The sequence below is a fragment of the Silene latifolia genome, chromosome Y (genome assembly GCF_048544455.1).
Source record: "Silene latifolia isolate original U9 population chromosome Y, ASM4854445v1, whole genome shotgun sequence".
Taxonomy (NCBI): domain Eukaryota; kingdom Viridiplantae; phylum Streptophyta; class Magnoliopsida; order Caryophyllales; family Caryophyllaceae; genus Silene; species Silene latifolia.
In genome coordinates, this window is record NC_133538.1 from 251,885,388 (window position 1) to 251,900,044 (window position 14,657).

General features: G+C 32.7%; 1 protein-coding gene across 1 annotated transcript; it reads left to right on the forward strand.

Moving 5' to 3' along the window:
- Positions 1–1,137: 1,137 nt before the first annotated feature.
- Positions 1,138–1,524, forward strand: LOC141630443 (uncharacterized). The gene has a single exon (XM_074443264.1). It carries the CDS (start codon positions 1,138–1,140, stop codon positions 1,522–1,524), a length of 387 nt encoding a protein of 128 aa, XP_074299365.1.
- The last annotated feature ends 13,133 nt before the right edge of the window (positions 1,525–14,657 follow it).

The window sequence follows — 14,657 nt, forward strand, 5'->3', positions numbered from 1 at the left end:
CAATTATTTCAAGCAATGGCTGGAGGTAAGTAATCGATCTCTTTTATTAGTTCCGCATTTATTTTATACATGTTTATTATGAGACCAGAACATGTTAATGTAGATTATAAAACTTACAGTTCGTATCAGAGCGAGTAATCGCCCCTGTCTTGCTTGAATATGAAAACCTTAATTTCTTTCTGACTTTGTATGCTGCTATCTATAATTTATTTTGCAATAATTACTGAATCTATTTCGCGATATGATATTAGATCTGGAAAATCTTCATTATTTTTTGTTGTTGTTGTTACTCGCTTTTGGAACGACGAGAGGTTGAAGATGAATAAATTAACTAGTGGAATTGAAAGCATGTGACATAAAGAACACGTGTTGTACTACTTGCCGATTAACTTGCTATTTCGTTTTATTCCATATACATGTACATATGACTTAAATTTGTTTTGAAATTTTCGCAAGTTGCATCCTCCATGAATACTTCAGTATTGCTAATTTGCCATGTCTCAATTCCACCTTGCATAATAAATTGAATAAATCGGTAATTGCATGATATTCGCATATGTTGCTTAACTTAACTTTGTTAATGGTCATGCATAATTTTGTTTCTTGTGATGACGGTTTCCATTCGTTTCGTGTCTATTATATTGTGGCTGTTCTGGCAACGACTATTGAATTAGACCAATTAAGTATTCTGGTCATATGATTTTTTCTATATACATAAAGTAGAGTATATAGTTTAAAGTTTTAACGGTTAATGTCAAGTGATTCGAAAATTTTTTAGTTAGAGAATAGCCATAGCATCTCTAATTAACTAAAATTTTATTTTGGAATCACATATGGAAACTAGACATTATTTGTGACTAGTCGTATGTAATATAATTAGACTTACCCACAGAAATATTATTGTATGTATTTGTATGACTAATTAGGACGATATATTGAATCTAGGTTCTTAATCTACCCATGGGAGTTAAGAGATGTATATGTTTTGATAACATTGTCATAAAGTTAAATTTTTAAGTATCTAATTGAGTAGAGCTTTAGCCCACATGCAAGTTTTATGTCATTAGATTTCATATTAAATCATGATTTACATTGGTAAAACATGATAAATTTTGAGTCTCAATTTTTGTAATAAGCATGTTATTTATTTTTGCAATAATTTTAACTGGGAGTACTACTGATGTTAGATTTGACATTCCTGAATTGAATGGTGATAACTATAAGGTCTGGAAAGAGAGAATGCTACTGCAGTTGGGATGGTTAGATATTGATTATGCTATTCGGAAAGACGAACCACCTAAAGTAACTAAAGAAAGCACTAAAGAAGCAATTGATCTTTATGAAAAGTGGGAGAAATCTAATCGTCTCTCCATTATGTTCATAAAGACCAAAATTTGTGATAGTATTCGTGGTTATGTCGATCAGCATACTAAAGTTAAAGATCTAATTAAGGCCATCGATGAGCAGTTTGCAACTTCTGATAAAGCTCCTGCTAGTACCTTAATAATGCAGTTTTCATTTTGAGGCTCACTGAGACTAAAGGTGTGCGTGATTATATCATGCGCATGAGGGATATTGCAGCTCAACTTAAGACTTTAGAAGTTACAAGTCTGACTCTTTCCTTGTGCACTCTTCCTCCAAAATATGCTCCTTTTAAGATCTTTTACAACACACATAAGGATAAATGGTCAATTAATGAACTTATGGTCATGTGTGTTCAAGAGGAGGGCAGATTGTTGATAGAGGAAGGTGAAAAGGTGAACCTTACTATTGTTTATTCTTCAAAGAGGCAAAAGGGTCACACTAAATATAAGGGAAAGGGAAAGATTTCAGCTGAGCCAGCCATTAAGAAGGAGTCTACGTGTTTCTTCTGTAAAAAGCAGGGACGCGTGAAGATGGACTGCATTAAGTTTAAGGCTGGCTAAAAAGGAAAGGTAATTTTCATGCGTTAGTTTGTTATGAATCTAATATGGTTAATGTTAATCATAATATATGGTGGATTCATTCTGGAACTATAATCCATGTTTCGAATACCTTACAGGGTATGACAAACCTAAGGAAACCAGTGGGCAGTGAACTTTCAATCTATTCAGGAAATCAGATTAGTTCACATATGGAGGCCATTTGGACATGCAACTTAATATTAAGTAGTGGTTTTGTTTTGCATTTGGAGAAGATATTTTATGTTCCAAATTTCTCTAGAAATTTTATTTCTATATCAAGGCTTGTACCTTTGGGTTTTACCTATGTTTTCAGACTCTGGATTCAGTATTCTCAGAAATTCAGAATTTATTGGTTATGGTATTTTGTCTGATAAATTATATCGTCTTGAATTGCAAAATAATATCACTCATAATTCTATGCATGTCAATGTTGGTTTAAAAAGTTGTATTATGAATGGGAATTTCTCTATTTTGTGGCACCGGAGATTAGGACATATCTCCATTGAGAGGGTAAAAAGATTAGTAAAGGATGGAGTACTTGATACTTTAGACTTTATAGATTTTGATACTTGTGTTAGTTGCATTAAGGGTACGCAAACTAACATGTCTAAGAAAGGTGCAAAGAGGAGTTCTAGCCTATTAGAAATCATACACATCGATATTTGTTGTCCGGACATGAACGCTAATGATCCAAAATATTTCATCACCTTTATTGATGATTACTCACGTTATATGTATCTTTACTTCGTTCTAAGAACGAAGCTTTTGATGCCTTTAAATTGTTTAAGGCTGAAGTAGAGAATCTATGCGGTAAGCGCATTAAGATTGTGAGATCTGATAAAGGTGGTGAATACTATGGTAGATACACTGAGAAGGAACAAGCACCTGGTCCATTTGCTACATTTTTTCAAGAGCATAGGATTGTTGCCCAATACTTATGCCTGGTTCTCCAGATCGGAATGGTGTAGCAGAAAGAACAAATAGGACATTAATTGAGATGGTGTGTTGTATGAGAATTAATGTTAAACTTCCTTTATGTCTGTGGGTTGATGCTCTTAAGACGGCAGCGTATATATTAAATCGGGTTCTTTCTAAGGCTGACTCTAAGACACCTTTTGGGTTATTTACAGGATGGAAACCGAGTTTGAGACATATACGCATTTGGGGATCCCCGTCAGAGGTGCGAGTGTATAATCCAAAAGAAAAGAAACTTAATCCAAGGACTATTAGTGGGTATTTCATTGGATATGCCAAAAAGTCTTAAGAGTTATAGATTTTATTGTCCATCTCAGAGTACCAGGATTGTAGAATCAAGAAATGTTAAATTTCTTGAGAATGACTTGATCAGTGGGATTGACCTAATTCAGGACATTGTCCTCGAGAGGGATCATCCTGAAGTTCTACCCTCTAATTAAAATGACAAATTGGTTGTCATTCACCCTCCTCAAGTTCAATCGAGTGTTAGACAACCAGTGATAGACCTTCCACAAAATGTTGATCAAAATATGGTAGATCATATTGAGGATGAAGTTCACCATGAGCATGAACAAGTTCCATTAAGAAGATCTATTCGTGAAAGGAGATCGGCTATTCCTGATGACTATATTTGTTTTATTAGATTTTTTAGAATAAAATTTGAATATAAAAACCATTTTTATGAGAGAGGAAGAGTGAGAAATAAAGATGAGCATTAGACGAATAATAAGAGAACTTCTTATTCTCTTAAAGGGAGGGGGGAGCCGGTTTTGGGCTTAGAAAAGAGTGAGCATGCCTTCTCCTTTTTGTCTTCTCAAAACATAGGTAGGCTAGGTCTAGGTTTAGGAGTCATCATTATGTTTAAAGCATCTTATGCTAAAATAAAGACAAAACCCTAAACTCCCATAAACACCCCTAAAACCGGTCCACCCTATATAAAATTGACTCCATTTTATCTTTGTAATTTTGTCATTTGTAATATGGTGTGACATGTGACCAATAACATGTCATTATATATATTAATGCATATTTAACAAATTAAATATCATTATATATCAAATAAAATTACATTTAACAAATAAGAAGTAATTCACAATTACATGTATATAAAATGGGTCACATTAAGTCTAGTTAATATAATCTACAACATTTTGCAATTATGATTAACAAATTGTTCTTATCTCAAATGTTTCATAAACATTAATCAATTTTCGTAATATAACATATTAATCACTAAATTGAACCTTATTTAATCAAATTACAATAAGATATATAACTCTCACTCATTCATAAAAAAATGTACAATTTAAGGATTTAATTAATCTGTATCGACATACAAATAATTAACTTATAAGTTAAGGGAATTGTCCTATAGGTGTGACCTTAAGGGATCAACTGATCACCACCTTCAAACGACAGTAACGTCAAATACTAGTCAGTCAATCGTTACCGATTAATGTTGATCAGTTGACAATATATTGAATCATCCCTTGTGTATTCTTTTATATGAGATTTAAATATGTGATCGCACTATTGTTGAGGACACATACTCCAACAATCTCCCACTTGTGTGAGACAAGTGTGCGTCATCAATTCTCTTGTCCTATTACTATCTCCCACTCAATGCAAGGTGTCTTGCAGGTCGTACTTGCATTTGATCATATCTAGAGTGGTTTCCTCGATCTGGAGAGTAATTGTTTGACCGGAATTATCTGCCGTAGATACCTTCCGAGCGTGGCCATGTATTTTCAGTTCACTACTCCTCGAGTGGCCCTGAGATTTATATAACCCTGATAAGAGGGTGGACAATTCCTATCGCAATATTCCCTTCGAATAACCACAACACATCATAACCCAAAAGATGGCCATTTGCACTCCATATTTGGAAGTCGTGGAGCAAAAATCAAGGTCAATCAGAAACTGTGCCACCTCGGGCGAACAGTCTCTAGTCAAAGAATCGACTCAAAAAGAATACTATAGTAGCTCTCGCCACGACCAGGCTATATGAATTACAAGAACTCTATAAGCGGTCACTGCCCGACAGAGTGTCCCATACAGTCTGCCTATATGATCGACTAGTCATCTTTTATGACCTTATGACACTTGAACTTGCCATCAAACGACTCACACTCTAGTCACTTGGAGACGTCACCTCATATAAGTGACTAGGGGCCAATACTATGTTAATCCAATTCACTTTAATAGGGTTCAACGTTGTCTTTACAACCTATTTGGATATAACAAAGTAATAAAAGAGTTTAAAATAAAACTCAAACGATGAATGTATTATCATATATGTAAAATCAATACAATATCAAATACTACATAATCTATAATCCATATTTAATTTTGTATATAATCGTACATTACAATTCAATTGAAATGACATGACTTATCATGTTAAACCTATGAGAAGGCCTCTGTTAACAAGTCTTAGCAACATCTTGCACCTTACTTAACCTCATTATATACTATTTCCCTTCGTTATCTATAATCTTGTATTATAAAACCTTTTGAGCACGTGTCTAGATCTTATCTAGACATAGGTTATCTTGCCTTATGATAGCTCCCACTGTCCTCACAGTGTCTGGAATTCATCCTTCTTGCATATCTCATAGTTGCAAGTGTACTCAAGGGATCAACTGATCACCACCCTCAAACGGCAGTAACGTCAAACTCTAGTGAGCCAATCGTTACTGATAAATGATGATCAGTTGACAATATAATTTCCGTGGTATATTTCTCATTGTTCAACTGTCTAGAACGTTTCTCGCAGATTTACTCCTCAAATAATCATAGCAAGATGGATCTCCAACCATCCTTATGTGTTTAGAATATGGTTTTTGTGTAACTCATTGCACATAAATCCAACAAATATTTCCAAACATTTAGCTTCATATCTTAGTCCTTCTTGAGTACTAACGGATGAACTATATGGTTATATAGTGATTTTCACAAAGATTCGATTTTAATTTCTCGTCATACTCCAAGTATACGAAATATAAGAATAGAGATACATCTTAGCATAATAAATTAATCCAGCAGCGGAAGCAAATGGATTCAATTTTTCATGTTCAATACTTTTGAACTTGTAAAGATTCTTGTAAGAATATTAACTTTATGCTAATATCCATTGAACTAGATATCTTAGGGATGTATTATTCTTCTCCTAAGTCTTTCATCACTCATAGTGATCAATATGTTATTTACATATAAGACTAATAATACCACCTTACTCCCACTAAACTTCATGTATAAACAAAACTACTCGAAAAATCGAGAAAGGTTTATTACATGACTGAAACATACCATTCAACTCCTTGACTTCTACTTAAGATTTCTTCTTAAGTTCACATCCTACCTTAGGATAGTTGTGATTTACAAAACTCATGCAAGATGATTTTAAAATCCAACAGTCAAATAATATTATGAAATCTGAATTTAACGAAGCGTTGCGATTGGTGTAAACCTCTTACCACCAATCAACCAAGTCATGGAAACATCTCAATGTTTATGTTCAGTTCGGACTTTTGCGGAGTTGAAACTAGATAAAACATCTTAATAAGTCACAGGTTTGTTACTTTCAAAAAGAGCATGACTCCTGTCCACTTAGGTTTTGAATCAATATTTACTGATTTTGACCAAGAAAGACCACTTTCCTACGTCTTATCTTCAATTTGTGGCTCTTGAACATTTTCTCCCACTCTGTCTTTAAGAAATAATCCTCTTTTCTTTAATAGACAGCATCATGAGCCACAAACCCTTTGTTCTCGTGATCATGTAGGAAGAGAGAGCACATGTTTACTATAGAAACCAGCTACAATTTAGGTACCATGCCTAACCATATCTCATATGAAAAGTAGATGATTGCTTTAACCATGTTTTGTTTTAGTGGAAAATTTAAATGCCAGACAAAATTTATGACAGAAACTACCTCCAACTATATTGTAAAGATTCAATCATATCGTAATAAAAGTGAACTTGTGATACCATATCACACTCTTTTTTGGTGCAGATAAAAGTCTTCGCTTTATTGTTCCCTATTTTAACAAAGTACTAATACTTTGGTTTTATCATCTCTAGGTTTTGATACTTTTAAAAAATTCATTGAACTTATTCAAAGAATTTCTCTTCTTACCTCATTAAGTGGATACCAAGTATCTACCTAGTTCGTTGGTAAAAGAATATCTTGCTCTTCAAAGTGTATATAGGGAGAATATCTTGCTCTATTCATAATCCTTTTCAAGAAAAAATCATGAATTATCTTGCTTTGAATACAAGATTCGCACACACCAAAATATTCCCAATCAAATGGTTTGGGAGACTAGTAAAAACTAGTTTCTAAAAGCGATTTTCTATTGAGAATTGAGAAATGATTGGGGTCACCAACTTGACTCTTGTATATATGACATTTATTTCTAGTTTGAATATAATTACCTTGATTTGTATGGTCTCACCATAAACTTAATTGTGGTATGTAAGGGCACAACGGTTGTTTTAATTGCATAATAGTGAAACCCTTTGTTTTTATATAAAAACTTGAATTATATTCTTATTTAGCGTTAGTGTACATCATAACAATTATTGAGGTACATTTCTAAATACAAAACTAAAATGAGTACACTACAACATTCATGGATGAAATGGCAACTACCCTAGTTCCATTCATGCAAATTTCTGAACTTATTCTTACTAGTCGTCACACGATAATGCCAAATATTATGATGAAATCCATAAATTTGTATCAAATACTCATGATGTGGTAATTGGCAAGAATGCAATGTCAATGTCATAGATATTCAAGAAGGAATATGTTGGGGTCACACAACCAACTTCCTTGATCTTTACTTATTAGGGGTTTGTATCTATTTTAGTGTCTAACACCTTCTCTTTAGAGCTTAGTTCTATCCTTAAAAATTAAGATAGGTACTTACTTCTTATTGCTCCCACTGACTTCAAGAATTTCTACTTGATGAAGACGTATATTCATATAAATTCCTAGTTAATCCTTCACAAGGGTTAACTCTATTGTGGTATTTGGTTAATCAAAATTTCTAACAAATTAATTTACCAATTTAACATTGTCATGTTCTTAAGAACTTAAGTGCTTGATGACAAGTGTTTAGGTTGAGCAATAATACTTTTGAACCGTGGATGCATAGAAGATATCATCAAAATATATTTTGACTAATCATTATTTCTATTCATACTTCTTCACAAGAAATCATATGTATGTTAGGAATTTAAGATGCTAATCTTATATGACGTAGGACAACTCCTATGGAGTTCAATGGAATAGAACGATTCCTATGGAGCTAGTCTATGGCTTATTTAAACGGTTCAATTGAGGCTTTTAGAAAGGAGATTCTATTTGTCTTTAGCTATAATGGTTTAATGGAGACATAAGTTAAAATCGAAATGACATCGTATATGTCTAGGAGCAAAGATATAGAACAAATTTAAACAACGAAATAGTGGGAAAACTAACATTCATCGTAATATATGAAAACTTATAGCAAGTTTTAGCATTTATATAATGACCTCCGCCCAATTATATAAACGATTCCAAGACCCAAATTCATACTAGCTCGATTGTGGGACAACGGTCCCACTACAACCTTTACTAATACAATTTGGTGGGTTAACCCGTTTAACCGATTCTACACTTAGAACTCTCGGTCGATGAAATTACATTAAGTTCATCTTTAGCCCGAACCTATTGGGACAACGGTCCCTCTAATACTTTGTTCAACCAAATTTTGAAGTGTAATAACATCTTATTACTCCACTTACCCAACGTTAAAAGAAAGCACCCCGGTATAATATTTCAATACCGTAGTGTGCCCCTAATGAAATTGGGATTCATGAGTTCCTACTATTTGGTAAGGCTAAGTCTCAATTTTTAGAAATGTGAAGGTCTTGTCAATTTATTATCTATCTCTTTTAAGTGAACTAAATTAGTGATCTATCGATAATTATCATTGACAAGGTCGAGAACTCGATATAAAAAGATATGCATGTGATGTTATGGCGATTTGGCATGCATGCAAACATATAAAATAGAACATGTAAAGAAAAGCAATTTCCTAGTTTGGCCTTTCCTAAAATAGAAAATCTAATAATCTATTACATATTCGGAAACCAACTCCTTTGGTCCCTTGAACTTCATGTGACACGCCTCCCAAGGAAACACCGTCTTGATCGGAACTCCTTTCCGAATGGCTCCTTCTTTAGGAAACTCCGGAATAACAAAATAATAAAATACATAGCATCTACCTAGTATAAAAGTTAGGTTCTTTCTAGCCTTCTCATTGGTTCCTTAAAATCGGGGTAAACAATTGCATTTTCTATAGGTGGACCCTACCACAAACTTGCATTGATTTATTTAATTTTCTCTCAATACAATTTTTTCTTTGTTGACAGATTAAAGTATCTTTTAAGAAAAAATATAAAACGTAAGAGAAGCTTGAAGACTAAAAAACGTACATAGAGGCTAAAAAAAATGAAATGCTAATCTACACTTTATTATATTAAAAGGCAGGTTATGAGAAATGTCGCGGGTTCAGCATATGTACAATATCTTAATTAATATCTAATGTATGTAATTTATATTTCAAATTTAAAATGTTATATATGACTTGACAGAGAATGTAATCATTTTTTGTATACTTTTAGTTAAAGTTAATGTTTTAAAAATCATAATGTGCAAATTTACATGGGTTTAGATTATCAGAATAACATAGAAATTAATTCATTTATCAAGTCATTAAAAATACGACTCTCTATTCAACTCTTTATAACTATATCCGTCTGTCTAAAATTTTGATAAAATTTTGATAGTATTGTTGGTGATTTAAGTGTAATTACCGGTTCATTTTAGCGTACTCGGGTTTGGTTCGTAGATGGGTAAGTTCGTTATAATATAATGTAAGTTCGGGTAGTACGGAGTGTACACTTGCATAATTATTTATGAATTTACGGAATAGTTTTCATTTGAACAACTATGACAGGGGGGGCTTCGGGGCAATGCCCGGGAAACTTTGATGGGTTTTAATTCCCACAATAGACATTTAATATGTCGGAATTTGTGAAAAGTTACTACTCTTCACAAATACATCCCCCTACACCTTTTCATATCTATATAAATAGAATGAGGTTGAAGATATTTGGAACATAGACAATCTCATCTTTTGCATCATTGAACAATCTAACAACCTACTCAAAAATACTTCTTAATTATATCTCTGTATTCTGTGCCGAATACAGAGGGCAACCGTCTTATCTCAATAGAAAGTTCGATACAACCCAGGCACTAAAGTAAGGGTCGAATTGTTCTATTAGGAAAGCATAGCGATTCGGTGCGGTTTTATTGTCAATTCCTGTTCGTGCATACTCAATATCTAACATAACCGTGCATTTTTTGCACGGGACTAAAACTAGTATCCTATTATAGATTTGTAATAAAAATTTAAATCTATTAAATTACAAAACGGTGATACGAAATCACATTAAAATTACAACCGAATCGATATTCCCTTACATTACGGGTAATACCGATTAAAAAAAACTAAGGCCATACTAAGACAAATTACATGATTCAAAATTACATAAATTTAAATGACATACATCTATAAAAATATGCAGCATTATATATGTATTCAACATGCAAAAATAAATGTGCCAAATCTCCTTACTAGATTATATCGTATATCGCTTTGGTTTTATGGAAATGCGTGACTTTTAACTTATTAAAATCACAAAATAACAATTTAATCAACTTTAAGCCCAAGTTAATTACCCTAACTGTCTTAGGACTCAAATATTAGTCTAAACTAAGATTTGACAATAATCTAACTTGGTTTTACATTATTGCTCATTATAATCTTGTTAATCTTAACAATTAAGAAATAATTCCCAATAAATCATAAAATTTGAAAAAATTTGAAATCAAAATTTTTTATATTCTAGAATATGACCAAGATCCCAAAAATTCAATAAAAATTGCTCAAAAGCATTTTTAATTTATTTCATGAATAAATAGCATAAATCATAATTTTTACAACTTAATTTCAAATTAATTACAAAAAATATGAAAAATTCAAAATCAAAATTTTAAATATCCTATAATAATTTCTAGATCCTGGAAAAATAAAAATCCGACCAAAAATTTTGAATTTAATTTTATGACTAATAAAGTTGCCTTTTATCGATTTTATCACATAAAAAAATCAATAAACACACAAAATTAACAAAATTAATTTTTTTTCCATTTCACATTTGATGTTCTAAATATGTGGGCAGCTCTGGGAAAATATTTCATGCCATAAATTTTGTTTTAGCTATTTTTAGCTTATATAATCTCAATTTATTCCATTTTAACCATTAAAATCATAAATCATGCAAAGTTAATCACATTAACTTCAAATTTTACATACAATAAGTAAAATATGCATGTGAGATCATATTGAAATTTCGTGGCCAGAAACAACATATAACTAGTTTTACTTATTAAATAACCATTTTATTCATTAAAATGTTTTTTTTTTTTTGGGAAAATGTAAAGTTATCATTAAAAGCTCAAATTCGCCAAACATACAATATTAAGGCATAGTTATAACCTAACCTCCTTAGTAACTAAAAATTTTATCCACCCAATTAAGTACCTCTACCTTCTTACTATTCAGCTTACAAGATCGCAGCCGTAGCCTAACATCATTCCTAATCTGCAAAGCTACCAGCTCAGGTCTAAGCAACACCAAATCAACACGACATCTATTTCTACTCATCCACACATGATAAATCAAAGCAACCAAAATAACTCCTATAACTCGCTTCTTGCATAAGGATCTAAACCTTTGGGAGCTCCACCATTGCACACAATTCTGAATAGGAATATTGATACCACACCAGTCAGAAACACAGTCAGAAACACACTTACTGCATTGTTTACTATACTCACATTAGAAGAATAAATGGTTATGATTCTCAGCAACACTCCCACATAAATAACACTGGTTAGACTGAATAATACCCATACCCTGCAGCCTGTTCTGAGCCATAAGCCAGCCAATGAAACCATGTTTGGGCATCACCCATTTATTAATCCACCAGGGGAACCAGGGAACATCATCATAATCAGGAAGTAGCCAAGAGTAACCCATCCTGATAGTGTAGGGAACCTGCAGAGCTCTCCATGTCTCATCATAGAAAAGAGGCTTCATTAGGTTCTTTGTATGACAAATCTTACGCTAGGACCAACTTGAATTAATGGTAGGTTCATAGTCACACCAAATTCATTAAAATGTTATTATTATCCACTAAATTATAAAAATGAGCAATAAAATTCCATAAATCATCTAAAATGACCTAAAACATTTTAGGACCATAATGTATACATGCATTAAAATTTCGTGTATATACTATATTTACACAAATTTTCCAGTTTTTATTTTAGTCATCAAATAACTCGTAAAAAACTCAAAAAACGATTTGCATGCATCAACAAAGCTCTTATACCAATTGTTAGGTTCTATAACCCCTAATTAGACTCCTCTAATTAGTTTCTAAATTACTCACTAATTTAGAATAATAGATCTAGTGCATGCAATATGTAGATAAATGAAATAAGGAGAGAAAACAATTTTCCTTACACATGAGTGGGACGGAATATTGGGCACAAGGTAGGACACCTTCCTAACCTTGTTCTTGAGCTTAATCACTTTAGGATGATCCTGCAAAAACCAAAGTTCCATATTAGGAACTCTCCCCTTAGTTGCACCCAAAACTATCCCATAACACTAATAATATTATTAACTAGATAATATTACTAGTTACCTTAAATATCAAATCTAATATTTTATATTATTACTACAATAGTAATCTTGAGTTTTATTAGATTTTTTAGAATAAAATTTGAACATAAAAACCATTTTAATGAGAGAGGAAGAGTGAGAGATAAAGATGAGCATTAGACGAATAATAAGAGAACTTATTCTCTTAAAGGGAGGGGGAGCCGGTTTTGGGCTTAGAAAAGGGTGAGCATGCCTTCCCCTTTTTGTCTTCTCAAAACATAGGTAGGCCAGGTCTAGGTTTAGGAGTAATCATTATGTTTAAAACATCTTGTGCTAAGATAAAGACAAAACCCTAAACACCCATAAACACCCCTAAAACGGGTCCACCCTAAATAAAATGGACTCCATTTTATCTTTGTAATTTTGTCATTTGTAATATGGTGTGACATATGACCAATAACATGTCATTAGACATATTAATGCATATTTAACAATCTAAATATCATTATATATCAAATAAAATTACATTTAGCAAATAACAAGTAATTCACAATTACATGTATATAAAATGGGTCACATTAACTATAGTTAATATAATCTACAACATTTTGCATTTATGATTAACAAATTGTTCCTATCTCAAATGTTTCATTAACATTAATCAATTTTAGTAATATAACATATTAATCACTAAATTGAATCTTATTTAATCAAATTACAATAAGATATATAACTCTCACTCATTGATAAAAATTTGTTCAATTTAAGGATTTAATTAATCTGTATCGACATACAATTAATTAACTTATCAGGTAAGGGAATTGTCCTATAGGTGTGACCTTAAGGGATCAACTGATCACCACCGTCAAACGACAGTAACGTCAAACTCTAGTCAGCCAATCGTTACCGATTAATTAATGTTGATCAATTGACAATATATTGAATCATCCCTTGTGTATTCTTTTATATGAGATTTAAATATGTGATCGCACTATTGTTGAGGACACATACTCCAACACTCTCGATCCTACGTCTTATCAACCTCATAGCTTCGCTGGCAGACAAAAAGTTGTCAAAGGAGAGCAGTCACTTAGCTACTGGAGAGAATGGATGAGTACGGGTTTCCAATTCGTTGGACTATATCATGGTGGCGTATCCCTGTTATGACATCCCCGCGATCCTTTATAGACTACCTGGTCTTACTCATTCCTTTTTTATATTTCCTTCTCGCTTGTTACGACAATTTGGACGAAAACAGCGAGTTCCTTCCTTCGACACTATTTCTTCTGGAATTTCTCCGATGAGGCACTCTTATCTGCGGGTCTAGATGACATCGCACTCGGTAGAGGAGCGTGAATCAGCTCGTCAAGTGGAACGTAGGCTACAACTTGATGCTATTGAGGTGGGAGAAGGACCTGACTTGACTCGGACAAACTCTAAGACTCAAGACTCAAGACTCAAGTAGAGGACACAAAAGTGGAGGAGGCAGAAGTCTGGTTTGGAAAAGAATAAAGGATCAGAATGACCCGGATGATCAGAATGACCCGGATGATCAGAATGAAACTAGAAAGAAGAGTACAATGGCTAACGAACCTAAGGAGTGACAACAAGTGGAATCTAGAGTACTATAATTATAATTTTATTTTTTTTTGCCCTGATAACTCTAGATATAGAATAAGAGAAACGATTGTTAGTTTTCTCAGATTAGCTGCCACTTTTTTATACTTGTTTTTTTTTTTTTTTTTATGAAAACTCTTTATTGGGAGGGATATATATTAATAACAAAACTTGCTACAGATTCTGATATTATTAAACCCGTTACGGTTTTTTTTCTAGGTTTCTTTTCTGTTTCATCTGCTTTCTTTAAAAAAAAAAAAAAAAAAAAAAAAAAAAAAACACCTGAGACGGGTCCTTACTCTGAATTGCTGCCCACTCTCTTCTTCTTCTT